Source organism: Phasianus colchicus, chromosome 9, assembly GCF_987193195.1.
Source record: "Phasianus colchicus chromosome 9, bPhaCol1.hap1.1, whole genome shotgun sequence".
Taxonomy (NCBI): domain Eukaryota; kingdom Metazoa; phylum Chordata; class Aves; order Galliformes; family Phasianidae; genus Phasianus; species Phasianus colchicus.
The window spans coordinates 16,579,544-16,606,991 of NC_143444.1; the positions used below are offsets into that span (position 1 = coordinate 16,579,544).

At 34.9% G+C, this 27,448-nt stretch overlaps 1 protein-coding gene across 7 annotated transcripts; it reads right to left on the bottom strand.

Annotated features, from left to right (window-relative positions):
* Positions 1 to 27,422, bottom strand: CCDC18 (coiled-coil domain containing 18). Of its 7 annotated transcripts, none has more exons than XM_031614850.2 (28): positions 27,274 to 27,422; positions 26,785 to 26,927; positions 26,467 to 26,617; positions 26,073 to 26,240; positions 25,238 to 25,347; positions 24,257 to 24,385; positions 22,885 to 22,981; positions 22,116 to 22,237; positions 20,591 to 20,900; positions 19,252 to 19,352; positions 18,981 to 19,141; positions 18,144 to 18,364; positions 17,287 to 17,397; positions 16,105 to 16,236; positions 15,240 to 15,374; positions 14,639 to 14,716; positions 13,082 to 13,198; positions 11,702 to 11,869; positions 11,089 to 11,231; positions 10,308 to 10,471; positions 9,327 to 9,540; positions 8,272 to 8,371; positions 7,122 to 7,238; positions 6,562 to 6,705; positions 5,352 to 5,555; positions 4,127 to 4,264; positions 1,809 to 1,958; positions 1 to 174 (listed from the first exon to the last, which is right to left on the bottom strand). In XM_031614850.2, the coding sequence occupies exons 2-28, from the start codon at positions 26,910 to 26,912 to the stop codon at positions 160 to 162; spliced, it is 3,828 nt and encodes a 1,275-aa protein (XP_031470710.2). In that variant the 5' UTR covers positions 26,913 to 26,927; positions 27,274 to 27,422; the 3' UTR covers positions 1 to 159. The 7 variants fall into 7 exon arrangements, with proteins under 7 accessions (XP_031470710.2, XP_031470708.2, XP_031470707.2 ...); XM_031614848.2 differs by lacking the exon at positions 27,274 to 27,422 and adding an exon at positions 27,109 to 27,267 and having other exon boundaries at positions 1,761 to 1,958; XM_031614847.2 differs by having other exon boundaries at positions 2 to 174; positions 1,761 to 1,958; positions 27,274 to 27,420.
* Between the last annotated feature and the right edge of the window lie 26 nt (positions 27,423 to 27,448).

Here is a 27,448-nt window from a genome sequence, read left to right on the forward strand (position 1 = left end):
AATAATCACAAAAATGGTTAGAAAATTAAGTCTGGCTTTTGCACCAGCACAGATACATTCACTGTTTACAAATGTTGGATTAAAATTTCTTCTTAGAATACATTATAATGTTGCCAGCAACAGCATTCAAGAGTTGGTGTTGTCCAATGGTTTCTTCCTTCATAATTCTCTAACCTAGAACAAAAGAACTGTGATCAGAGCCTCTTTAAAATGTTTGAGTTTAGTTTACCATATCTAAATCTTTTTGCACTAAGATATTACTTTTCATTTTGAAGATTACTTTTAACAAATTAAGCCAACTACCTGCAGGTCTCAAGTCCATGGCTTCTTTCTGAAATTCTGTCTTCTAGACTGAAATTATTAATGCACTCCTTTACTGTTCTGTCAACAGAAGTGATTTCCTTTCAAAATAAACTCTGCTTACAAATTTTTCAAAATGTGTTAAGTTCTGTGAGTTAAGTAGGAAATTATTACACAGCATATTTTGAAAGGGAAATATTAACACAAAAATAATTTTGTACAATTTCAAGGAGTACCGTCTCTTGAAATAAATCCTCTACATAAGGCTTAAGGTTTTACTGTGAGCCAGACTGTTAAGTTATTAACAACTTAAGTTTCTGGAAACAGAGAAAGTGTTTGCAAAACCTGTATCAACAGTATTGAAGTATTTCTGTCATGTGAAAGAAAAAAGCCTATAATTTGTAACGATATGTTAATGAAATTTTACCCAGTTCATGAGTATTCTGGATTTTATGAAGTAAACAGAAAATAAATACAATAAATAAATTAGGAGTTGGATTTGATGAACCTTAAGGGTCCCTTTCCAACTTGGGATATTCTATGATTCCAGGAAATATGGTCTATTACAGGGTGGGGTTTTTTTGTTGTTAACTTTTAAGGGTTTGGCTTTTTTCCACCTTTAAAATAGCTTTGCATTCTAAACTTAATTATTTGGCAGTTGATTTATTAAAAAAAAAGTAAAACAAAAGGAGCCTGAGGTGATCAACAAAACAATCCCTCCAGTATATAATGCATAGCAACAGCATTTACAGTAGTCAATACCATGTACTGTATTGATCACCCCAATATTTGGTAATATCACATTATAATATGATTCCTGTTAATCATGCATACAAAAGCCATTACCTTGCATCTATTAAATATTAGCTAGATGCTTATTCTTTAAAGGGAATGCTGTAAACAGAGTACACATCTTCAAGTAGTACGTAATAAGCTTATAGCTAATGAATAAAGGACTATTATAGTAACTTCTAGTTATTTTTATACTATGTATTAGATGTATCTCATCTTTCCCATTGCTTCCTGCATTTTAGAATCACAAATATGCAGACTTTTTTTTTGCAAAAAAAAAAAAAACAAAGTTTTTTTAAACAGTAAGCTATAAAACACATCGATGCACATACACTGCATGGGACTGAAATGACACACCCAAGTCTTAGATGACAACAGAATCATTCTGTAGTCCTTCAGTGTCTTTCACATAAGAAAAAGAACCCTCTATCATATCTATGAGGTTGGCTGAGATGAACACTTTAGACCTTAAGGACTTGAGTTTACATGTATTGTAGTTATTCCTCTTTCCTCCATCATTACTTAAAACAAACTAAAAGATAAATATAAAAATGGAACTGGATGATTAAAGTCACTTTGTTCAATTCTCTTGGTAAAAGATCCTCTGTTTTTGTGCACAGAATTTGTCTTAGATGTTTTATGTATAACAGGTGGGTAAGTCAGCTTACCTTAACAAGCAATGTTTCACTTGCAGCACGAACCATTTCATCTCTCACCTGAAGCTGTAACTGCAGATTAGTGACATTATCTTGAGCCTCTTCTAACTCTACCTTCACCTGCTGCAACTGTTCACTCAGATGGTAAGAATCAAATTTCTGGTGTTCTGTTGATATCTGTCTTTTTGCTTGGTCTTTCTCATTAGCAAGCTTCTCAAGTTTAAGAAATATAAGAAAACAATTGTAAAAATTAAATATTGATTTAGGAAAACATACCTTAATTTTTTTGTACTTCTCTTGGTATTACGAATAAAATTTTATTTCTCATTTCAGTAAGAAACTCTGGTGACAGAAGATTGATTTGCAGTAAGAGTGCTCTGCCATTGTAAATTCTCTTTTTTTTTTTTTTTAATCTTTTAAATGAAGAAAGTAAAATAAAGCACTCCGGGAAGTTGAAGTTAACAAGATCTTCACCATAGATTAAAGCAAAAAATAAAACTTTAACTGAAGAAATCTGAGATTCTGCTAGTTTATGAATCTCAAAAGGACAAGAATGAACCAAGAGAGAAATCAACTTTAGAAGGTAACAGACTTTCTAACCTGTACTGATATATCCCCTGTATCAGGAAAGTAGCATATTAAGGGAAAAAAAAAAACAGATGACAACCCACCCATACCACCAGGCCCCAGCAAAATACATCCACCCATATAGCTTTCAGTTACCTATGTATCTGGGGAACTCTTAGAACTAGCACAAAGTTTCTGTGGAAGATTAGTCAGTCAGTCTGCAATAAAAATGTTTTACTAGTGCAGAACGTTTTTCTTACATTCTGTTTATACATAAAACATTTTCAAACATGGAGGCAACCCTATAATATTAAGGATGGAGCTAGAACCTTTGGCATATTTTTATGCAAAATGGTTCTAAAATTTAGTTTTCTATCCACATAACTAAAATGAAAACAAACTTGAAATTTAATTTATTTCATTGTAAATCTCTGAAGGAATACAGCTAGAGTAGGTATATTTCACAAAGCTTCATATCTTTCTTGGGCCTCATTTTTCCTTTGCAAAAATAATAAAAGGAATTTTCTGAATGCTAGGAGAAGTTATTCTGAATCTAAGTATGAAATAACTCCCTACTTTAATGCAGAATATGGAGTATTGTAACATAGACATCTCCAAGGTTCCTTTTAATTAGAAATAAGCATGTTAATATTTTCAAAAGTATGAGGGTTTTTGCACTCCAGTGGACAGAATTTTAGAAACAAATGCCCTATGCAAAACTGCTTTTACAAAGCTTGATGTCAAAGGGTGATTAATAAGCCTTAAACCGATACAGTAAACCCCCTCCATTAGGTGAACTATTGAGATCTACAAGAACTAAAACTTCTACCTTGTCCTGTACACCCAAAATTTCCTATCACAAAGAATCTCATCAGCATTTTGTGTATCCAGTTTACTCCATTGGATTTTACTTTTTAATTCTGACATTTTATTTATGCAACCTTCATCCAGCTCAGAGTTTTATCCAGGAATACGTCTCCAGTGTGAAAGACAGAATATACCACAGGAAAATAAGCTTAAGTGCATTCACATCATCCTCACTGTGAGAGAAGGAAGAATCTGGTAATATAGTGGATTCATTATCTTAAAGCTTAGTCCTTTAATGACATGAAATGACAGGTGAGTTTACTTTTGGACTAACGCCCATCTTGGATATTTAGAATGAACTACATAGGCAACTAGGTAACTCCTTGAGAATTCAGATAAACTTAATAGGTACCTTTGGCATCTCAGCTGATAAATAAAAACACAGAAATGATAAAAGGCTTCCTAAGTTATGTTACGTTCTCCCTGTCCAAATATAACTAGTTGATTGAAAGAATATAACTAGTTGATTGAAAGCAGTTATGATTAACTGTATCAGCTGCTCAATCAAAAACACATCTGTTAATTCTTTTAACAGACTACTTTTTTTGTCTGGAAAGAATGTGTCTAGCCAGTAGCTCTTATAGGCACTAGGTAGGAAACACCTAACTCTCTGAGGCTGATTCTGAAGAAGCTGGAAATGTTAGTGACGCGTCTCAAGGACAGCAGCAGGCACTGTCCTTTTCTTACCCAGACCTTGACTATCCCATATCATCTCCGTAACAGAAGTTAATGTGGAAAAGCTGACACTGCTTTTATCTGCACTTAAAGAACCTTGCTATTCAGCTAGGACACAGCAGGTCCCCCCTCCCCGCCCACACGCACACACAGACATCAAATGCCTTCAGTGACTTCACATATGACTTCTCAGGTGTCTCAATCTAGGAAAAGAAATAGACAAATAAAATAATGGAAATGGCAGGAGCTGTTTCAGTTCTGATGTATACCTTTATCTGACAAGTGTCTTGTAATGAACTTATTTCTGCAAAAAGCCTCTTTATCTCAGATTGCATTTGTAGCTCTAGTTGAGCTTCACGAGCTTTGGCAGCACCAAGTTCTTCTGCCAGACGGTTTGCACGAGATTCCTGAAGGACAGAAAGACATAGTATAAGTCATATCTGTATCTGAAAAACACTGTAAATGCAACACATTATTTACTTTTGAAAAATTATAGATAAGTGAATCAGATTCTCTCAGTTTAATGCAAAGAAGCATAACAAGGTTAACCATTTCTTCTATTTGTTCATATGGAATCAGCAGTGGAACAGGGTCTTAAGTCAAATATAAGGTTATTGAGTAACAGTGGTAGAGTCCTTTAAATAGGGAGGATTTTGCTGGTCATTAATGTGGTTACACATTCAAGCAGGAAACTAGATAATTTAAAGTATTTCCTAGGAGTAACCCACACAGAAAATAGATGGTAATTAAGTTGTTTTCCTGTATTTTTTAGACAAACAAAAACAACCACCCACAACTGCCTTTTATGAGAACACTTCTAAAGCTTACACAGGACTGTACAGCTGCAGCACTATATTTCTAGATAATCAAAACTGGCAAAGATAAAATTACATTTGTGCAAATGAATGCTCCTTCCTAACCTAGAGTGCTGTCTGACTGTACTTTTTTTTTTTTTTAAATAATTGGTAATAAAAGAGAATTTTCAATGAACACGAACAGCAAATGGGTAAGACTTGCGCACTGAAAAGAAAGACAAGAAAGATACCTGTTTTCTGAGTTCTCATTAAGTGTAGGTTCCCTGCAGATACTTAGTTATGGAAATACACCAGCTATTTCCCATTTCTGCTCCATACATCAAAGGAAATATCATCTTTTGGTTAACGGTTTGGTTAACTCTACTAAAAAAATTAAAAACGCAGCAACTGCATTTTTAAATCTGGGCATTTTCTTTGCCTGTCATTACCCAATACATAGAAGAGATTTTAAAATTTTCTTCTTACAGAACAGCTGCTACTTAGTGTGAAATGGCAAGGGAAAACAAAACTCAGACATTCCCATGTCAACTATTTCAAACAGAATTGTAATGCATGTTATAAACTTTGAGCACTAAAGTAAATGCATCCTTTCAAAAAATATATATATTTCCAATGATTAGTTATATTAACAATGAACATACGGAGCAAATTTCAATTCTGAATTGAAATGTTAGGTCACCTTCTCTTGGGACAGATAGTTTACTTCTTCTAATTCACATGCGAGTTTGTCTGCTTCTCTCTGGGACTGCACTAGCATTTGACGAGCCTCCAGTAGCTCTGAGTGAGTCTGCTGCAGCTGTTCTCGTTCCAGCTTCAGTTGCTGACCCAAATCCAATGCTTCCCTGTACTGGTCTCCAATGCAATTCTCCTGATTTTTCACTGTCTGTAACAGGTAAATAACATCAAACCTCAAAGATCAGAAATACCAAACCATTTACATTCGTTCTTCTCTTCCTGAGGGGAAAAAGAAAGCAATAGCAACAACAAAAAACACAAGCCAAACACAAAGCTCCAACATTACTTTCTGTTTTTATTGTCTCTAGAACAGTGCAGAGATGTCACACTACACCTGTGGTCCATCTAAGTTCTGTGTTGTATCTCTCAACAGCCAGTGTAGACATTTAAAATAAAGCTTTAACAAAATTTCTTGACAGATACATTTATAGAGAGAAAAACATCCATAAAAAGTGTATTTTTAACACATTCACTAGTGACTGATTTAATGTCTGAAAACAGGTGTTAGTATAATTCATCAAATAAAATTTGCTGTCCTCTTTATTTGTATGCTCCCATTTAAAATGTAAATACAAACAGAACAACCATTCCAGTTTCTATGAGCATGCCAGCTTTCAGTGTTCTTTGAGGCAATTATTTCCACAAGATAAATACCTCAGACATAAGAAACTCTCATCATATGGCAATTTTTTTTTAATATCATTTCAAAGGAGAGCAGCTCCATAGCCAGAACGTCACATTACTAAATATTGTCGATATTTTGATTTCTTCACAAAGCAAATAATTAAGAGTATGCATTAGATTTGTCTTTTTAAAATCATTAAACTGGCTAGAGAATTAAGATCCCATAAACACCAGGATATACAATATAATTACATGGGGAGTAGTAATGACACGATTAAAAGACACTGTACAGTTCTTGGTAGGCAATTACAGTAATGGCATTAAAATTTGATAATGTTTTTTAAATGAATTCTACCCACAAATTTAAAAGGAGAGTTTCACAGGGTTTCCAGCCATTTTGTTTATGGAGAAGGCTATTTAACCTTCACTGTTTCTTAAACAGTCACACAGGCAACAGTACTAAGAATTGTGCAATGCACTGTGAGTAACAGCAAGGGGAAAGACAGATTGAAATCCAAGAAACATTTTACCTTTTCAAGAACTTCTAGGCTCTGTTGTTGTCTTTCCATTTTTTTCTTCAGCTGATTTATTTCTTGATTTCTCTGGAGCAGTTCAAAGTCTTTTTCACGAAGTTCCTCCTTAGAATGCTGGAGTTTGTTCTCTAAGCTCTCAATCTGAACAGAAAATTCAATTGCATTAGAATAGATATTTTACTAAACCCAGAACAATTTAAGAAACCTTACAAATCCTGCAGTAACACTGACTTTGTGTTCTTTTTTGATTTCTGATTCACTTTGCCATTGTTTTTCTATACTACATGAGCAGTTTGGGAATTATCATATTAACTAGAAGTAAATTTTCATTTTAATACTAGGAACTCTAATATAATTGACAAATATAAATCTAATTATATTGACAAATATAAAATATTTTTGCTGGTACAATATCACAGTATCCTTCCTTTCCCTTAAATATAGCATCAGTTACACTCTTCTGAGTTTAACCTGGCCAGCTTCTGTGTCCCAGGAGCAGATATTCTTATACAATCAACTGCCATTTATTAGGTAAACTGTTTTAAAGCAAGAATTACCTGTTTATTACATTCCTTAACTTCTAACTCTGATTTCTCTAAATTGCACTCTAACTGAATTATTTGTTGTTCCATTCCTCCTTTATGTTCTCGAACTGTCATATCCAACTGTGTAATCTAGATATAAAAAAAGGAAAAAAGAAAATATTTTTAGCTACTATGCAAAATTTAAGTAGCAATATTACAAAATATAGCAAAATTAATTAAACCTCTTGTAGTGTAGAAAAAATATTCTCCTGAACAGTCAATATAAAAATGAATCTCATTTTAAAGCACACACAAAAAAAGAGGTAAACAAAGAGATGAGTGAAAAAACGAGGGAAAAAGAAGTCTATAACAGAACGCTTAGATACACAAAATATAATCGAATTCTCAGTTTAATCTGAATTTAATTAGTAGCTCATTATATGTACTTGTCATTGTAGGAAGTACAAATTTTGCCAGAGCAGAAAATAAAAAAAAAGATCCTGTTGCTTCGATGAATTCTTGGAGCACTTCACAGAGTACTGTGGCAAGAATATATTGGAAGGTCTGACCTCCTTACAGTCTCAGCTCTTCCTATGTTTTTCCTCACCCCTCTACCCCTTCAAATATTCTTGGATACACAAGCTGTTAGCCCCTGCAAGTAGTAGTTATTAGCCTTTAGTTTTCTAACTTATACTTGACAGAAGAATAGTTTCTCCATAAGGGATACAAAATCCTGAAGTCAAACCAAAAGACTGAAAACACTTCCTGTCGGCTACAAAAATTTCTTCACAGTAAAGATGCTGTTTCAGAGATTTCCTTATATCTGAAGAAAAGTGCTCCAGTACAAATAAGGAAGTGAATCTAAAATCTCAAAGCGCGCTTCAGTGAAGACTACTACTCTCTTTTATCAAACATCAAGATGACAACCTATGTCCTGTACATTTACTACTATTAGAATTATGGGATGGACTTGCAATACCAACAGCCTGTGTATCCTTAGGGAAGGCACAATTTGATCTTCCAGTTGCCATAAGGCTTCAAGAACATAGAGCCAGTTTTCAGGTTGACACTGTGGCTAAATTAACAACGTAGTCTGGAATGATGTGATAAGGCAATTCAATCTAGCAGTTTTTTTAATACATAATAAGAACAATTGTGAGTTACATACTTAAAGTTATCTGACCTGTGCTGCTCTTTGTTTCAGTTCCCAATTCCTTTCTTTCAATGCCTGGTCCATGTCAAGCAGCTCTTGTTTTTTGTCTTCAATTTCTCCCTTGCAATACCTGAAATCCACGCATGTTTAACTGCCTAATGCACATTCATTTATTTCGCTTAAAGTATCCAACTTAAAAACAATCACATCTATTACTTAAAGCCAAGTATCCCTACAATGCAACTCAACTAACTTAGTAAAAGAGGAAACCCAAATGAAATAACTGGGTTATTTTCCTTTTGCAAATACCTGCAGAATTTCAAGTTTTTAATTGATTACCAAGACAAGATTTCATTAACATTGTTCAAAAACAATAGCATAGAAGAAACAGACTTTAATTTAGGGTCAGAAAGGAAACTGGACAATTTCATAGAATCATAGAATAGAACAACAGAATGGCCTGGGTTGAAAAGGACCACAATGATCATGTAGTTTCAACCCCCCTGCTATGTGTGGAGTTGTCAACCACCAAACCAGGCTGCCCAGAGCCACATCCAGCCCAGCCTTGAATGCCTCCAGGGATGGGGCATCCATAATCTACTTGGGCAACCTGTTCCAGTGCCTCACCACCCTCTGGGTGAAAAACTTCCTCCTAATATCTAACCTAATCCTCGTTGTCTTAGTTTAAAACCAGTCCCCCTTGTCCTGTCACAATCAACCCACGTAAACAGTCATATCCCCTCCTGTTTCTATGCTCCCTTCAAATGCTGGAAGGCCACGAGGTCTCCCTGGAGCCTTCTCTTCTCCAAGCCAAACAAGTGCAGTTCCCTCAACGTTTCCTCACAGGAGAGGTGCTCCAGTCCTCTGATCAACTACAGTATATAAGAAAGTCATTCCCCATAATTAATATTATTTCATGGCTTTGGAATTCAAAAAAAACCAAAACAAATAAAACAAGCACACCACAAGTCACCTAGAGATCAGAGACAGCTGTTAAGATTTAAGATGACCATCCAAGCTACACACTATTCCTAAACAAACATTAACATAAGTAAATTTTCATGACTGAAATGATACTCACTTACCTGAGCTCAGCTGTTAGATTCATGATAGCAACCTGCTTCTCCTCCAGAGACAACTGCGCATTCTGTAACGCATCTTGCAACCCCTGAAACTGCAGCGAAATGACTTTCAATTCTCCATGGGCATTTTGCAATGCAGATTCTAGCTCCTCTATTTTCTGTAATGCCTCCTTGTGGCAAGTCTCACTTTGAAGCAGTTTATCTTCTAAAGCAGTCACTATTTAACACACACAAAACAAATCACAAAATGTTACACAACATCACTGCCTATTAGCATTGGTGGCCTCAATCAGTTTTCAGTATCACTGTTTTCATAGTAAAATCCAGAAAAACAGTGACTTCTGAAGTTAGCTGCCATGAATATGTGGCCATCTAAGTCTTGACTATTTGTTTTCTTTTTTTAAAATCAAGACCACAACCTGTGATTGATCTGAAATTTCAGTATATATTTAAAACACCGTAAATCATAAAATACACAACATAGCAACTTAATACACAGTGCTACAAAAAAACACAAAAAATTGTTGAAAAGAAAGGTAAAATTAAATATGGGAAGGATGGTTAGAAAATTTGTTATTTCCATAAGCTTTCCCATGATTTTTATTTTTTAAACAAGAGATGAATTTTCATGAATAGCATATACCTTTCTTATAATTGTGCTTCTTGTTTGATTACCACATTAAGAATCTGCATTACCACCATCTGTGGGCAATCTGCTTAGTCATTTCACACAGGATAAAGGTATATCCCACAATAATGAGGCTTTGCAGATTTCCTCTGAAAAAAAGCCAATGGGATTTTGTTTGTCTTTTAATGGAATTCCCAACATAAAAAATGCAAGTATGAAAAATTTGCAGAATTATCATAGTCTGACTCTTCTGTGCTTAATAGTACATAAAATGGGGAAACATCAAAGCTAATACACTTTAATCATGCAAAACAGCACGATTAAAGGAAGTCTGAAAAACAGAACAGCTAAGTTACCCTCACTCGTCTTTGCACTGAGCTCTGATCGTGCTTCCTTCAAAGTGATGTCCAAATGACTTATTTGCATCGTTTTGTCATCAATGTCTTGTTTTAATTGCACTACTTCTTTTCCCATACCAGTAAGTTCATTCTTACACTCATCCATCTCCAGTGTTTTTTGTCTAAATAAAAGATGCAGCCAGAACAAAATTAACATTGTGACAACAAAAGCAACACATCTTTATCCCTGAGCTCTGAAAAGACAAATACTTTCATAAATAGTGAATACTGTGGAATCCAGGGGAATTTTGTTAGCAGATATGTCACAGGTATACTACAGATCCTGTCAATTTCATTTGAAGCAGTAAAGTTAAACAAAATAGGTTATGGAAAAATCCTATTGAGATATTATTATTCCCATCAATTATGCAAATAACAGACCTGTCAGCATCAACATTAAAAAAAAAAGTCAAGAAGGCTTTTTCTGCAATAAAACCAATGCATTATTTTAAACTTACCAAGCCCTCCATGAATTACAAGCAATTTGGTGTATTTATGAATTTGTATTGTGACACCATTTTTAAACTAAATAGGTTGCCTGGACACAAATTAATTCCATCTGAAGACTGTTACAGAACCTCACACTGCTACTAGCTAGAAACTTTCTGTCTAACTTCCGGTCCATTGTTCAGACAAACAATGAACGATCTAACTACACAGCTGAATAACACTTCAGAGTACAATCCTTCTTCTTGATATTTAATATTCAGAATGTTCTTCTCAGTTATTCAGAACTTACCGGATTATGTTATTAAGTTCATCCACCTTTCGTCTGTATAAATTTGCTTCCTGGCAAGCTAGACAGAGTTTCTCCTCTACCTTTCTCAACTCATCTTCTGCATATACTTTCTGTTTCTGAAGTTCTTGTTCCAAAATAGATACCTATTTAAGATTGTATTAAAAAACAAACAAACAGTATTTTTAAAGTTAAACAACACAGAAAAATACATCTTTGTCTTGTAACAAACACACACACTGTAACTTGTAATAAAACGGTTATCCCTACAGTCTCCAATTGCATATAGTTTAAGGCTAGGACTTTGCAGTCACATCTGAAAGACAAATGGTTTTGAGTAAATATAATTAGGCTTATCTTTTGAGTTTCAATACACTTATCCTTAGTTAAAGTCTAAGGCCTAATTTACCAAGCACGTAGCCACTGAATTGCTGAAGTTTTTAATAACACAGAACTTGCTTTAACACAAATCAAACTGTTAATCCTTTATTTTAGATATATCTGAAATCATGAAAATCAAATCAGTTATGAACATTCTGATTTTAAAGGTATTACAAAAATGCACATTAAATAATTAAAACAATTGTCCCTATGCAGACTTCCGACCGCACTATACCTGTTCTTCAAGCTTAGTTTGATTATCTTCCAGTTCCCCAGTTCTAATAGTTTCTTGCTGCAACATTTGCTGCTGATGATGCAAAGTTTGTTGCAGGAGAATGTTCTGTTCACTTGTGTCCTGAAGATTACGACCTTTTAGTTTTATTTCTTTTTGCAAATAACAAACCTGAAAATACATTTGCTTCCCATCACTATAAAGCATTTTTATTCACACTCATCTATCCTTTGTTCTTAATCACAGATTTATTAAAAATCTGTAAGATTTTGACTGTGAATTTTGTGCATTAGTTTAGTATATGTAACACATCATTCAGTTGTGCTTTACAAAATGAGCAAAGTAGCCATTTATCAACATCAATCTTTTTAACTACATTTGAACTGCTAACATTTTAAGAACAAATTCAACAAAGTTAACAAAGATTTCTCATTTATAAATTACTGAACTACTTTTCTTTCTGCCACTCTTCTTACTTAATTTCTCAGGAAGTTCCTGTTTCCCCATTAAATTTAGTTCAGTCTCTCCCTGTATTTCTTCCTGCTTCTATGACAAGTCATTCCAATAACAGCCATGTACTTTGAGTATCTAGCTTCACCACGTGTTGAAGAGTCTGATTTCTTAGTGAAGAAAGCCAGGAATTATCTAAAAAGTCACATTCTTCAAGCAGCATCTAAGAGAAGTGAAACACAGCTGCTCACCCCAAAGTGGAGGTAATGACCCTGCCAGTTATGTGTGGAAGTATTCATCACCAAAGTCTCACCTGCTACCCTTCCATAGCACACAGCAGTCAGTCTCTCCATGCACAGTATAAGAGCAACAAGTTTTAGGATGTAGAAAGAAACAGCACGTATCACAGGCTTGTGCATAATGCAGGACACAGATTTCCACTCAGTTATTCTTGTAAACTCCATTTGACTAACACCTGTCTATCATTAAGTAAGGCAGTATTGTCTTGGGGGGGAAGGAGTAGAAGGGAGAAGGAACTAGACAAAAACCTCACATGAATGTTTTAACTGATTATGCTCAGACATCTTCCCCATTAAGATACTCGCAACACAAATCAGTTCTGTAAATTTACGTTTATATTGCAACAACGTGCCCCCCATTTTTTAAGGCAAAGATTTCTTCCATTTAATCTCAATTTTGCTACATCTTTCAACAATTCAATCTCTTGGTATTTCCTTAAGTTTATCCAATGTTTCTTAGTTATGCTTTTCCTCTTGATCATCACAAAATATATAGTATTTCCTCCCAGCTTAATTCACAGTCACAACTCACACTCCAGAGGTTTTGTTTCACATTTCACAAAATTTCAGGATAAAGCAATCAGAACAATAACTTCTTCTGTAATACAGAAAAGTTGCCAAAACAAGCTTTTACCTCTTTAGACTTCTTTTTCAGCTGATTTTGAAACATCTCCTTATTTTCTTCTGTCTGACTCAAATACAGTGCAAGTTCTTCCTTACATACATCCAGTGCTGACTCAAGTTGTTTCACCTAGTTGAATGTCACAGATTACTTTAAATTCACATATTTCTTGTTAACTTGCTAATAGCTTAAAAATGTTTAAATTATCTTTGTCTGAAAAGCTACATTTTACTACAAAGAGTGCAATAACAGGCACAAAAGAAAAAAGCAAAGAACTCCTATTATAAGCAAAGATGAACATTTGTGAAATTAAGTTACAATATTTTAGATTGTTTAAATTGGATAAGACTATCAGTTGTAAAAACAAAGTCCAGTATTTGTCAGTAGCCACAGTTTACAAATGAACCTATTTAAAACATCAAATTATAAGACTCCCATACTTTATTACAAATTAAAATTTACATACAGAATTCTATAAATAAATTTGGAAATATCACTTGAGTTGTCAGAAGTCAAAAATAGAATTCATATCTTAGTAATACCTTAATATATCTCAGAAAGCTGCTAAAGCTTTTGTTTGTTTTCTGAGCTTGAGAGACAATTCCCAAGTTCTACCAAAATGGAAAGGAAGAGTTTTATTTTAAAAGAGACAGTATCAACACTGCTAATTTATTTTGCTATTTACTGGTAAGACTAGTAATATGGATTTTAATTATGCCCTACAACTATTTTGTGACTGTTGTCTGCCCAAGGTTATAAAGAACAAACCTCCAGAGATCATCAGGAATAGTAACTTAACTATTTGATTTCAATGCTAAGAAACTTTTCATCAACATGAATTATGTTGACATGCTTATGTACAATGCTTTCAATGCTACTGATGTCTTAAATGATACTGGAGTGTATACCTCCCTCCTCACCAAAACGAAGAGGTTTTTGAAAAGAAGCTATTACAGATCCTAATTTTAAGTATTTTAAAAACAACCCAAGTACGAGAAAGATACTCAAACAGAAAACTGGCACAAATTCAGAAAGTACATACTATCAGTTAAGTACCTAATCCTGGCAACATCCTGAGAATTTAATGTCATATAAATCTGATAGTGTTAAATAACTACATGATAAAGTTTAATAACACTACTGTTGCAAGTACTGCAAGGAAGATACCAAGCCAACACTAATAAGAGGTATAGATGGCTATAAAAAGGTAACAAATATCATTATTGCATGCCTAGAACGTAGTAACTGGAGTAAAAACCCTACATAGCACTCTTTGTTAGACAATTCTTTTTTCAAGAAGCACAGGTACAAATCTTCCTTACTTATAACTGCAGTCATTTCATAATGTGATTATGCACTGCATGATCTCTAAGGTCAGGTTTCACCAAAATTTTTAATAAAAAACAAGGAAAAGATGCTAAGACGACTTCAGGTTTCTGAAGTATCTGTGAGAGAGATTTCTGTAAAGTAGCCTAAATGTAGCCTGTCCACAGAGGCTAAGAATCAAAAAAAAACTCATATAAGAATTAAAAAAACCTATGAACTGAAAGTTACAAAGAGTTTACTAACTTTGATTGTTTGCTCATTTAACTGACTCTCCAGGATCTTCAGTCTCTCATCTTTCTTGAGAACTTGCTTCTTCATTTCCTGTTTGTAAATTCCCAACCGCCCCCACCCCAAGAGAAAAAAGTAAATAGAGTGGAATAATAAAATCTTAGCAAGCAAGAATCATACAGGTGAAGAAGTATACAGTGTACTTAGGTACACAGCTTGCATACTCTTTTTGCGTGAATATGGTTCCTAAGAGGCATCCCTTCATATTCAGCAGCAAAATTAGTTATTTAAAGGAACATGGATTGCCTAGAATAATTTTCTGATTTGCTGACCTCATCTAGACTAGATACAATAGATCTTTATCCAGACTCCTTTCCTTTGATTAATGGTGCAAAGCAGAAGTATAAGTGGAATGATGAGACAGTAAATAACGAAGAGTTCTGAACAATTTAGAACAGTATGGGGAGTACAACAGATTCAGTCAATGAGTTAAACAAGAACTATGAAACATATACGTTCATCTTTCCATTTTCTCACTTTTTCCATGTGTCTGTGGATATGCTTTTCACCATTAGTCACTCTACAGATTTGAACTTAAGTCAAAAGCCAGCCTTACCTCTCCGCTCTCCGTCAGTAGTCCATCCAATGATTCAATGTGATGCTGTTTATGTATAATATCTTGTTGCAAAACAGATATTGTTGTCTCTTGTTCTACAAATTGTTGATGTTTCTTATCTAGCTGTGTCTGAAGCTGCCCATAAATAATTTATAGTTTATTATTTTAATAAACAGTTTCAGAGAACTTATACATCTAAACATACTGTTTAATTCTACTCACCCACCACTAAAAATGAGAAGTACGTTTCTGCCATTAGCAATATTGCATAGTATCAAAAATATCAAGAAATACCAAATCCATAATAGTTAAAAGTAAAAAGAGAAGCAAGACCATGAGGGAAGGTAAAGTATAATTGCCTGTCATCAGCTAAGGCACTAAGACATACATACATCTTCATTAAAAATAACAAATTTATTTAACAGCTAGAATTTAACAGTTAGAAATAGCCAAAGCTGTATTTCTAATGGCATAAAACAAATGAATTCTTCTATAAAGAATGAAAAAAAAAATCCTGACAGCTCTCCCTAAACACACATGTTCACAATGTAAGTAACAGTTTGATTAGAAGTTAAAACTTCACTTTTTTTTTGTGCTAGGTGTTTGGAGCAAAGAGCCACAGCATTCTTTCTAAGCCTGTGTTTTTCTTCAGTTGATCAGAAAAAAGGATATCCATACCCAAATGGAAGTCATGACATTGTGTAGTATTAGATGGAAAACGAACTAAAATCCAGAAATGTAGGAAGAAGACAATAAACATTTCTCATTATGTATCGGCATCAGAACTACTAATTAAAGAAATCGTTATGTGGAAAAGTTGCCACCTATATCACACATACATATTAGCATATAAATAAGGCCTTACTAGTTCTATCTGCTTCTCCATCTCTCTGCGCTGCTCAAGATGCATCAATTTTGCTTTTTCAAAAGTAGAAGTTAGTTGCTTATGCTCTTCACTGACAGTTGTTTCCAACTCACGAATGTGTTTGTTTTTTCCCTAGGAAATGACAACAGCAAGGACTTAATAAAAATGTTTACTTCTCATATTCAGTAGTTATTATCAGATAATCAAGTTCATAAATTTCATTAATAAACAACCTAGGAAATGCTAAGTTATACATAGCATGTTTCTTCTCCAAGAACATCATGCCTACAATAAAGACACAGAATGGCACCCACTGCTGCCTCTACACAGACAGGATGCGTGCCAAGGCAGACTATCAGAACATACCAGGAAGAAACAAAAATAAATGGTATTTTTATATGGATATATGGAATCTTTTAAAATATGGGTTTTCATCTGAAAGTTGTTTACTTCACTAACAACGTTAGACCTCTTCCCAGAAATCAAATAAGTTTATATGACAATACCAGCACTGGAAGATTCAGATTACCTTCTTCACAAGTTCCCATTTACAAGACAATTTTATTCACAGGTCTACACGTATTAAGAATTCACAATTTAAGAACAACAGCAGAAAATGAAAGTGATTTGTCCAACACTTCAGATAACACTTTGAATCCATCTTTGCTACTTCTTAAGAATTTCATAAAGGCTCCTTGAGAACTTTAGGAAAAAAATAGATAACACCACCAAACACAGTATACTCTACTATAGGAAAAGCCTTATTCTACTGAGGAGGAGAAGATAGTAATTTCTATATTTAATTTAAAAAATTAGCTCAAAAGATGGAAAATCTTAAGGTTTTTCTTAGTAGCACAGATGAAATTCTGATCTCCTCAGAATAAATAGTAGTGTTACAATTCATTTCATGAGAACTAGATTTTTGTTGTATGTGTTATCAAAAGGGAACAGCAAAATGTCAATTCAGAACTTACCATGCTCAAGAGCAAGGAAAAAGTATATCTTATTTGATACAATATGTACATATATAATTTTAAACTGTGCTCTCTAAAAATCACGCAGATAACCTAGCAGATCTCAAAGTCTGTTTTAAATACATGCAATAATACCATTTCAGTTTCAACTTTGATTTTCATTTATGCCATTTCACACAAATGTAGTATTTCACTGAACATGTCATACCATGAGTTCCTGTTCCAATTCAGTACTTCGTGCTGCAGCAGCAGAATAAGCAGCAGCTTTTTCTTCCAGTTGTTTCTTAAGTGCAGAAAGCTGAGTAGATTTCTTTGCTATCTAGAATTAAATAAGGGAAAAAAAAAAAAAGAACCCAAAGAAACAAACATTAAGATATCATTGGCTAATTCGAGTATTTTCCTATGCTTTCTTATGAGAGATTCTGTTTTAGCTACTTTTATTCCTTATTAAATTTTAGGCATCATTCATTTATTTTTATATGCTCTAATGATCTTCATCAATCATTGTAGAATTTGGGACAATTTACCTCAAATTCGTCCAATACATGATTATTTTATCAGTAACATACACTGTAATTATTAATTGCATTTTATAATATATATGGTCATAATTAGGAAATATGGCAAATAAAATTATGCTGTAACTAACACACTGTCATCAGAACGTAAATATTAAAACTTTAACTTATTAAATCAGAGAAGAGCTAGCTGAAGATTAATTTCTTTCCTCACGTTAATGATGTTAATCCCTGGAAAATGTATTGACACTTAGTGAGGAAAAAATACTGCTAACTGTTCTTCCATTTAGCAAAGCAAAACAGAAGTAAAGCCCACTAAAAACATCTAATTAAAAACTAGAGATTTCTGACAACAAATAAACCGAGGCATCTATCTTTAAGTTTCTCTGCTTTCTCTTAAAGTCACCCCATCTTGAAGTTTTTCTAAAAGAGGCAAATTTTAAAATTAGAATGACAACTGCATTTTCTCCACGGCAATTATCTTAACTCTCTCTAACGACTGAACTAAGCAAAGCCTGGCACTTTTTCCTTTCTGTTAGAAGCTTACTTCTTGCTTTAAGGTATTAGTTTTTAAAGTCTTCGCTGATAGCTCTTCCTGCATGCTTTGAAACTGACTGGTTCTCTGGGCCATGCTGGTCTTCAAAGACAAATTCTCATTATCTAGTTTTGCCAGTTTAACACGTAATTTTTCCATCTCTTTCTTGAATCTTTGTCTCTCCTTTTCAAATTGTTTGCTGACAAGTTCCAACTGTTGACATTTTCTTCTCTCTCAAAGTAAAAAAATAAATTCAAGCTTTAAAAAAAAAAAACAAACATGCAAACAAGCACTGAAATAATGATACATTCCAAAAAGGAGAAATATAATTTAATGACAGAATACTGAACTAACACATCGCATTCAGAAACAAGAACACTTATTTTTTATCTATAATGTAACTACAAGCTGTGTCTCACGGGAAAACAAACAAAAAAAAGCAAACAAAGAAGAGTCATTACATATCTGCCCTAAAGTCATTTCCTTCCGCTCTAACAAATTGCAGAGGCAACTGGAGAAGTTCTCCAGCAGCAAGACACAGACAAATCAAAGATAACATGGAGACATTAGCATAACCCGTGAAAAGAAAACATACATGGCTTCAACACAACTTGTACCTCGTATATTGCTGCAGAACATAACGAGCTAAAAGAATAGTGTGCCTAGAGAATCTGGCAATTTACAGAACTTACAGATGACAAAGTGCTCCCTATTCAACTAAAATACATCTGTTGACAGAAAGACAAAAAAATACACACACAGTAAGAAACAATTTGAACTCCACCAAAAACAAAATCCCTTGTCTGCAGATTAATCAGACAGAACTGCCAGATGTTTTGTTGAGCTTACCTTCTTGAGTTTTGATCAATTTGACAGGCTCTATTTCCAGGCCACATAGCCCTCTTTTTTCTTGTCTTTCATTATCATTCAATAAATGCTCAACTGTATTACAGGCAGTTAAGTTTGTGGGAGGCTTTCCAGTTTCTGCTTCCTTTGTTGCTAATTCAGTGCTATTATGCAGAAGGAGATAACTATTTAGTAACTCTTTGTACAGGCTAATTAAAGTACCACCTATATATCTGCCCACTCTTACCATAATTCAGTAACCAGAAAATTATACCTTAGGCCTGCAGTCAAAGGTTTATTTGATTCATAAGATTCAGAGACAGCTTCTTTGGTGGATGAACTGGATAGCTGACGTTTCAAGTTATGCCAATTAAACTAAAAGTTAAAGGAAAACCAAAATCAACTTTTTACTGCCTAACAGTATGACTAGTTCACTTCCTATACCACCATTTTATGAGTCACATACCAGGATGTCAAAAATTTGGGTAACTTTAAAGTTATTCTCTTAAGTGCTTGCAGAGCACTGCAGGCTCATCTCACATTAGTAGAAATTAGAGGCATTAAGGTCCTCAGCCCTTCATCTCTGTACAAGCACAGAAACATGAACGTTTTTGCCACGAGAATTTAAATACATTGAGATACTGTCAGAAATTCTACTTGATGAACATCTAACATTGTGCTTCCTTTCCAATTCCAGTGATTGTATTAAATTATCAGAATAGCCTCTAATTTTTCTCTACAATGAAATTTTTTTCCAAATAAGGCCATTAAACAACTTTTGAGGATCTTCCAAATATACGACCACAGTCACAGCAGCCCAAAACATCATGTTTTATTTGAAATTACTACATTCTTTGGCCAACTTCACTTTGGCAATTCCACAATCATATAGAAAGAATATTTTTAGTTTTGTTTTCAATACTGCTACTCACATTCATATTTTGAAAGTAAGGAGAACTGATGCAGTCCACTCTCCTAACCTTGCATGTTTCTCTGCAGCCCTGAATGTTGTTTTTTTGTTTGTTTGTTTTGTTTTTTTGACATCCACAACCACATTCAGGCTACTGATAAACTTCACTAGTGCAAAATTAATAAGCCAAGGTTTATCTTGATAAAATAAAAAATACTTGTGGTCAAGAAAGATGTGTCTTCACTTGTCAAGCAAAGTAAGCTACTAAAATACCTCTCTTCTGCTCTAGTTTCTCCATTACTGAGGTTGACTCAAACTCTGGCTGCATAACACGGTGTATCTGCCATCACAGAAATGTCACAATGTTCAACTAAGAAGAACTACAGTCTCATGTAATTGGACATCCTATTTTGGAGTACATACTTCTGTCCAAAGAATCAGGATGTACAACAGAGGAACAGAAAATGTAATTTAAAATGCTCGCTAGTTAATGAACTCCAAAGCACCTGTTCCTTGTTCTTAAATCAAAGATGAAAGCTAAATATTTCAACTGAAATAACATTTTATTCATGCATCTTGGGAAAAAAAAAAAGATATTATACTCAGATGATTTCTCAACAACGTCACAAGACTTCCATGCAATATCAGTTAAAATTATTTAAGATACAAAACACAATTTAGAATAATGTATCAGTTACTGTACCTCTTCAGATGTACTTGAAGACAACTGGGAAATTATGGTTTCTAGTAAATTGAGCTCTTGCCTTGAATTCTCCATTTCTTGATGGCATAATTTCAAGTTGTTATGCTGTTGTGCATTAAGTGCTTTCAACTCTGCATTTTCACTGACAAGAGCATTTTTCTCTTTAAGTACTCTTTTCTTTTCATTAAGTTCCTTTTCAAGCTCAAGGATCTTCTGATTAGACCGATTCAACGTTAACATCATTTCACTGTTCTTTGCCTCTAGAGTTACAATTTCTTCTTTTGCATTGTGATTCTCTTCCCTTAGTTGCCTAAAAGAAGTGTATCTATTCAACAGGTATAGCTCAATACAGATAATTAGATGAGGATTTTCATCATTAGAAGTACCAGGGGAAAACAAGGTAATAACACTGCTAAGTAGTTTCTTCCCTCTCAAAGTCTAGGATCAACTCCAAAGGACAGAAAGTTTTCACTGCTTTACTCAGCCTTCACTTCTCATAAGGACCACAATATAAACTGCCACCAGAAAACAAAATTAGAGAATAAAGTACCCCTTATTCTTAAACAACTTAAAGTTTTAAGCATCATCACAAAGGTAAGGAATAGATTAAGGCTTTAAATGTGCTAAAGCCAAGGAATTTTAAAAACAGGATAAAAAACTATACCTAAAATGACAAAGAATTAGGGTCATATACCAAGGTTATTTAGTATTCTTTATATGCTCTATTACTAGTGATGAGAAGGAATAGAACTCTGACCACTGGCAAGTTGCTCACTTTTTTAGCTATCTGTTGGCTTAACAAACTGTATTATCTTAAATGTCCTGATGAGTGCCAACTCCAGCACAAATTAGCAACGAAAAAAAAACCTTGAAAAGAAATGGTCACTGAGCCTGAAAGTGTGCAACAGCCGAAAAGGATGTTAGAGGGCAAAAACTAGCAAGATAAACACTGCTTGAAATTGCAGCCAACATTAAAGCCGGCCCTCACATCTGAGTGCAGCCTCCTCGCTGTAGGCTGATGAAAATCTTCATTCCAACTAGGGACTAACTGTATAGTGCACAAATAGGTGCTCACCTGGAGGTTAGTGCAGATGACCTCTTAGGGTGCTTTTTCACCAGCATGTACATTAGCTGACTGAATGCAGAAGATCAGGTATAAGAAGGGGCAGAGTACCCACATTTCCCACAGAAACCATGTGTGAACAGGGTAAATCATGCTCCCATGCCATAGAAGTGTGCTTTTAACTGAGAGCATGTAGCAGTGTGTGCGATTAAAACTTTAAAGAATTAGATACAGAAGAGCACTTAAAAATGTATAGGTTTATGCCTTTAATTTGTTTACTTTTTAACTGCCTAGTACTAGGATCACTACAAGCAACAGAGAGAAATCCTGAAGGGTTCAGTGATGCTGGTCCTCCTGATTTGGTTTGAACTATGTGAATTGAGCAGCAGCTTCCTACTAACAGATTAATATGAAGTTTCTTCACAAATAACTGTACAGATTTCTTCAAAAAGACTTTGTTACCTTAATTGCTCATCTTGGATGTCTAGATGCTTTCTGTAGCTGACGCATTTTTCATTCAACTTCTCTCTTTCCTTTTCACAATTAATTATATAGTTTTCTAAACGTGCTCCTTCAGCTTGAACCTTAAAAAGGTATTTTTTTTTTTCATTATAAAAATAGTCTAAACTTTGAAAGCCAACAGGCTTCTTAGAAAATTACTATAAACACAATGCTGTTTTGTTTTTGTTTTTTTTTCCTTCCCTTACTTTCTACTGCTAAGCACATACATATTGCTTGCCGTTGTGAGAAAAAGAAAAGTGGCAGAAAAGTTTCGTCTTTTTCCCCTATCATTTGAGAGAATGTTATGTCACTTTGGTTTAAAATTGGTAACCTCATTCCACAAGAAGAGAAGTCAAATCAAATCAAAATTTTCCATCAGAGGCAATGGTCTCAAGACTTATTCTCATATGAAGCAGCAAACATTTTTGACTATCATTTGGGTATTCATTTTAGCCATTCTCTAGCATATGTTTCTTTGGACAAATTACAAAGATGACGCTTTGATAAAAAAGATCATGCACCTGTAAAATGCATGGCTGCCAGCTAGAAAGAGACAACAAACATTTTCTTGAATGCATGACCACACTGTGCAAAGAATTTAAAAACAGATTTTGCCACTAACAAGAAAAAAAAAGTGATCCATAAGTAACATAGCTGTTTGCTGCCCAACATAAAAAAAGAAACAAAATCCTCATTGAGTAGCAAAAAAACAAATAAAATAAAATCTGACCTTTTCAAACCTTCCAGTTATTTTCTCCTTATACTTTTGGAAAACTCTTGTTAGCTCCTCAGCATTCAATAAAGCTTCATTTCTTTGTTGTTCTGCTCTGCAATGCAACATACCAGCTTTAAAAAAAATCAGGATTTCAGTAATTAGGTAACTATTTCCTCCAGAAACAGAAAAAAAATAGAATTAACAGCTTCAGGTCATTTCCTTTTGCCACCTAATTAATTAAGCTCCTAGACAAAAATATGCCACATGGCATGAATTCATTTTACAGGTCATTTTAGTGTATTAAAATAAAATTCTAATAATACTAAGGACTAAAAAAAAAAAAAAATACTTCTGATGCTCTTCAAAAAATATTAATTTTTCAAGTCATCCTCCTAGCCCCCCCTTTTCCTCCAGGTAAAAGTCCCTGTGAGAGACTGAGCCCTTACCCATGATAAGGAAGCAAAATTCAAAGAGCAAAAGGGAGCTCCTGTAACTGGAATTACGCTAAGTCTGATAGAAACATATCAAAGGATAAATTATTTGGGGGATATTGGAGAGACAACATCAATATGTAAAAGAAATAGATTGAGATGGTATTACACAAACAAGCATTCAAAAGAAGCAAGCAAGGACTATTTCAGATCATGCGTGTATCTTGTTCCTCCTCACCCTTCTTTCTTAGTTTCTTCCACCATTACTCATTTCAGAGGTTGGAAAGGGAGGGAGTTGGGGGAAGGGGCAGTTATGAAATGCAAGAATTACACACAGATAACATACAGATAGATAAGATTAAAGATAACAAAGACAACCTCATGTAGTGGAAGGTCTGCCTACCCATGGCAGAAGGGTTGGAACTAGATGATCTTTAAGGTTACTTCCAACCGGAACCATTCTATGATTCCACAAATCTCTTGTGGAAGTTGTGTTTTTATTACTTCCCACCAAAAATAAAGCACTCAGTACTGTTGACTAATTCTGTCCATTACAACAGAATATACCTGAAATACAAAAAGTATATACTGTAGATCCTTGCAAAACAAAGTCAAAAATAATTCAGGAAAAATACATTATGGACCAACATCTGCTTTCCACTGCAGTGCCTCTATTCTGGAGAGAAAATAGAGGCACTAAATTGGATAGGTAGCTAAGTTACATTTTAGTGTATATTATCAACCTGCAATTACTAGCAATTTTCTAGACTTTAAAAAAAAAAAAAAAAGCTAATACTGTCATAACAGAAAGACTTCTTCCCCCCTCCATGTATTTTTTAAAGGAATATTTATAAAGCAGAGAAGATTTAATTCCATAAAGTAAGTACATGTAAGAAACACTTGAGCATTACTATTTTATATTCACTTTATTAGGAATACTAAGAACACTTAGTCACCTTTTTCCTTGCTCGTTTCGTTCAATTAACTCAATTTTCAGATCTTCATAGTCCTTTTTGTATCTTTGCAACACGCTTTCTCTTTCCACTACTGTTTTCTGGCTTTGCTCTAGTTTATTTTCTGCATCTCTGGCAAGTAAGCAAAGTATAATTTAAAAATAGAAGGATTTCGGTTAAGAATTATTTATCTCCACTTTGTGGTGAAAAGGTGTGGATTTTTTTTCTTCACGTGTTTGAGATATGATGCAGCTCTCAAAACCAGGTTTGGAACACCAATAGTTTCAAGACTTCCAAGCAAAAACCTGGAGCGGTGTCCAAATCTCATCAGCAGACATCAGCTGCTGTGGATGCCAAGAAGCCAGACAACTGGGTTATTGCTGTAACACCTAAACACTAAAATCACTGTTTTTCTAAAAACAGGTTTGACAGGACAACACATATATTAGTGCTGCTTGGGATATTTAAGGTATTTTATTTGTGTTGTGAGAACTGACTTTTGAGGCATTACTTAATATTATTAGCATGAAGTTCTAAGATAAACTGACAGCCAGCTGTGTCCCCCTGACACATTCTGGATACTGGTTACATTAGTTTTATTTGATCATTTGTCTTAATATATTCATAAAGAAAAAACTCTTTTACACAGACATCTATAAATGTTTGTTCATTACAGAAGTCGTACGGTCACATAGGACAAAATCAGTCTTGAGTGGATCTCATTATAAGGACATTCATGTTTAAATGTAAATTGTAAACTGGTTTATTTTACCTTTACTACGTTCTTCTGCTTCTTCATGTGCATTCTCCATGTAAAAGACATAGGTACAAAATAAACACTTCACTCTTCCTATACATGGCCCCAAAATGAAAGTTTCAAGCCCCAGATTACATGACCCACAGAGAACCAGAAATTACACAACCTTGAAAAAGAGACTCAACTCTCAAACAGACCTCATGACTGCCAAAAAGTGCGTTTATTACCTTAGAATTTTATCTTGTGCTGTAACTTCTGCTTCCAAAGTTACAATTCGCTCTTCTAACTTAGGAATGTTGACTAAATGCATACCTAAAGTTGACTCAAGATAAGAAATCTGAAAAAGAAACAGATTTATGGTTTCATTAACATTTGCATATACACATTTAGATGAGACACACACGAGCCATCTACTTACTGGGTGACAAACTGCTCTTCAATTTGCTGTAGAAGATGCTTGTGTCCATACACACAAAATGAACTCCAACTTTCTGCTAATTTAACATCAGTTCCTTAGCACCGCTCCCATCTGATATGTTGCATTATAGAATGATTGCTTTACATCTTGAGCTTGTTCATTTTTTCCCAAATGTTTACCTTCTACTTGTTCTGTCCAAGTCAGACGGGCAAATACTTCCCTAATCTACTTAACTGCACTGTGAAAATTATACTTAGTCACATGAGCGTACAGTACTAACTACATCTCTGAATTAACTAGTTTATTCTTTCACCTCTTTACTAGTAAACTAAGATTTATGATGTGAGGAGCAAGAAAAGCTTTCTTCCCCCCTTGACACATCACTTAGTATACCAAGTGGTCATTCCAACTTACCTGTCTCACTGGCTTTATAATTTAATTTTGGAACATATTAATAGATAGAATTTATACTTAATATGTATATGATTTGTTCATGAACAATTTGATTACAAACTCTTCTGTTCCAAAATATCACTGAACAGTATGAAATGATCCTAGAACTACTAAAAAACTGTAAAGAATATTTAAACTTTAAAGTTTAAATATGAAAGACTAATAGAACGAAATACATTAAAGATACATACTCTCGTTTTTGACTCCATCAATTCCAAGTTCGTTGTTTCAACTCTATTCTTTAGGTAATGGTTCTGAGAAGCCAAAGATGCATTTCGCTCATGAAGATCATTCAGTTTCTCCTTAAGACATTCATTTTCTTCCACAGCCTTATCAAAAGCTGTAGGCATTAAGTCCGGCTAGACAAAAAATGAATATGTATTTCCACATACATACACACATGGAACAACATGTACATCACAGGAATCTTTGCGGAATAAATAAAGCCTCATTAGGCTTAAGGACTATTCAGTCAACAATCAAGTGTATCACAGACCTGAGAGCAAGAAAATTCCATAAATACAGAATACAGAACGGACAGGAGTAGCAAAAACTGCCTATGAAGTGCCGTTGACAAGTATTTACTTTGAATTTTCTTTGAAAATCCCAGCAATACGTTTTACCAGCAGTCTTCTTGCAGTTGGAAGAGCACCGACTGTTGCAGTTTAGCTGAACAAGGTCCTCCAGGATGAGGTCTGCAGCCTCATCAAAGCAGTGGTCAGAATGTTCCCTCGTGCTAGGAGGAGGAACAAGAAGCTGTTACCCCACTTTTCTTTGTTATTTCAGTTGCTCACGAAGAGCACCCCAGAGCACAGCACAACAGGAATCGCAGCAATCCATCACGCTCAATACAACGGACTCACAGTACAAGTGACAGCCCCTCTCACACCCAAGCACACGCACCTGGAAAGCTCTGCCCCTACGCTCTGTAGGCTTTTTTCAGTTCTCCTCAGCTGACTCCGTAACGACTCCACAGCTACGAGCAGTTCTTCATCGTCACTTCTAGAACGAGCCCACATGCTGCACTCCATTGGCACCTCATATGGCTACAAAACATTAAAACATCATTAAGCGTACACAAACATCAGTTACAGAGATATTTTAGAGTTTTATAGATGATGAAATAAACAAGAACAGAAGAAAATACTTTATTCCCAAACACAAAGATACGTTTAATACGCTTCTGGTACTCAGCAGATAAATGCCGCGTTTAACTCACAGCCCTACCAAAGGAAAAGCGCTCCGCGTTTGTTCACGAAGCACGAGCAGCTCCAGAACTACCGCTTCTGAGAAGAGCAGAAACGCAGCCAGGAGCTCCGGCCTACAGCGAGGGGAAAAAAGGCGGGAAGGGGCGGGCGGGCAGCCGGCTCCCGGTATCCCGAACGACGGTACCTCAGCAGACCCCGACGAGCTCTCGACGCGCACCGCTCCGAGCGACGCGGACCGTTACCGCAGTACCCGCCCCTTCCGCCAGCCCCAAGGCGCACGCGCAGCTCCGCCCCCCGCCGTCCCTGCCGGGAGCGGCGAGGCGCACGCGCGGCCGCCTCCATCCCGGAGCCGCGCTGGC

Coding starts and splice junctions, on each gene's coding strand:
- CCDC18 (XM_031614848.2), bottom strand. CDS start 26,912: ATGGAGTGCAGCATGTGGGCTCGTTCTAGAAGTGACGATGAAGAACTG. Junction 10,472..11,088: donor GAACTTAATAACATAATCCG/GTAAGTTCTGAA, acceptor TCTTTTATTTAG/ACAAAAAACACTGGAGATGG. Junction 8,372..9,326: donor AATCTAACAGCTGAGCTCAG/GTAAGTGAGTAT, acceptor CGTGGATTTCAG/GTATTGCAAGGGAGAAATTG.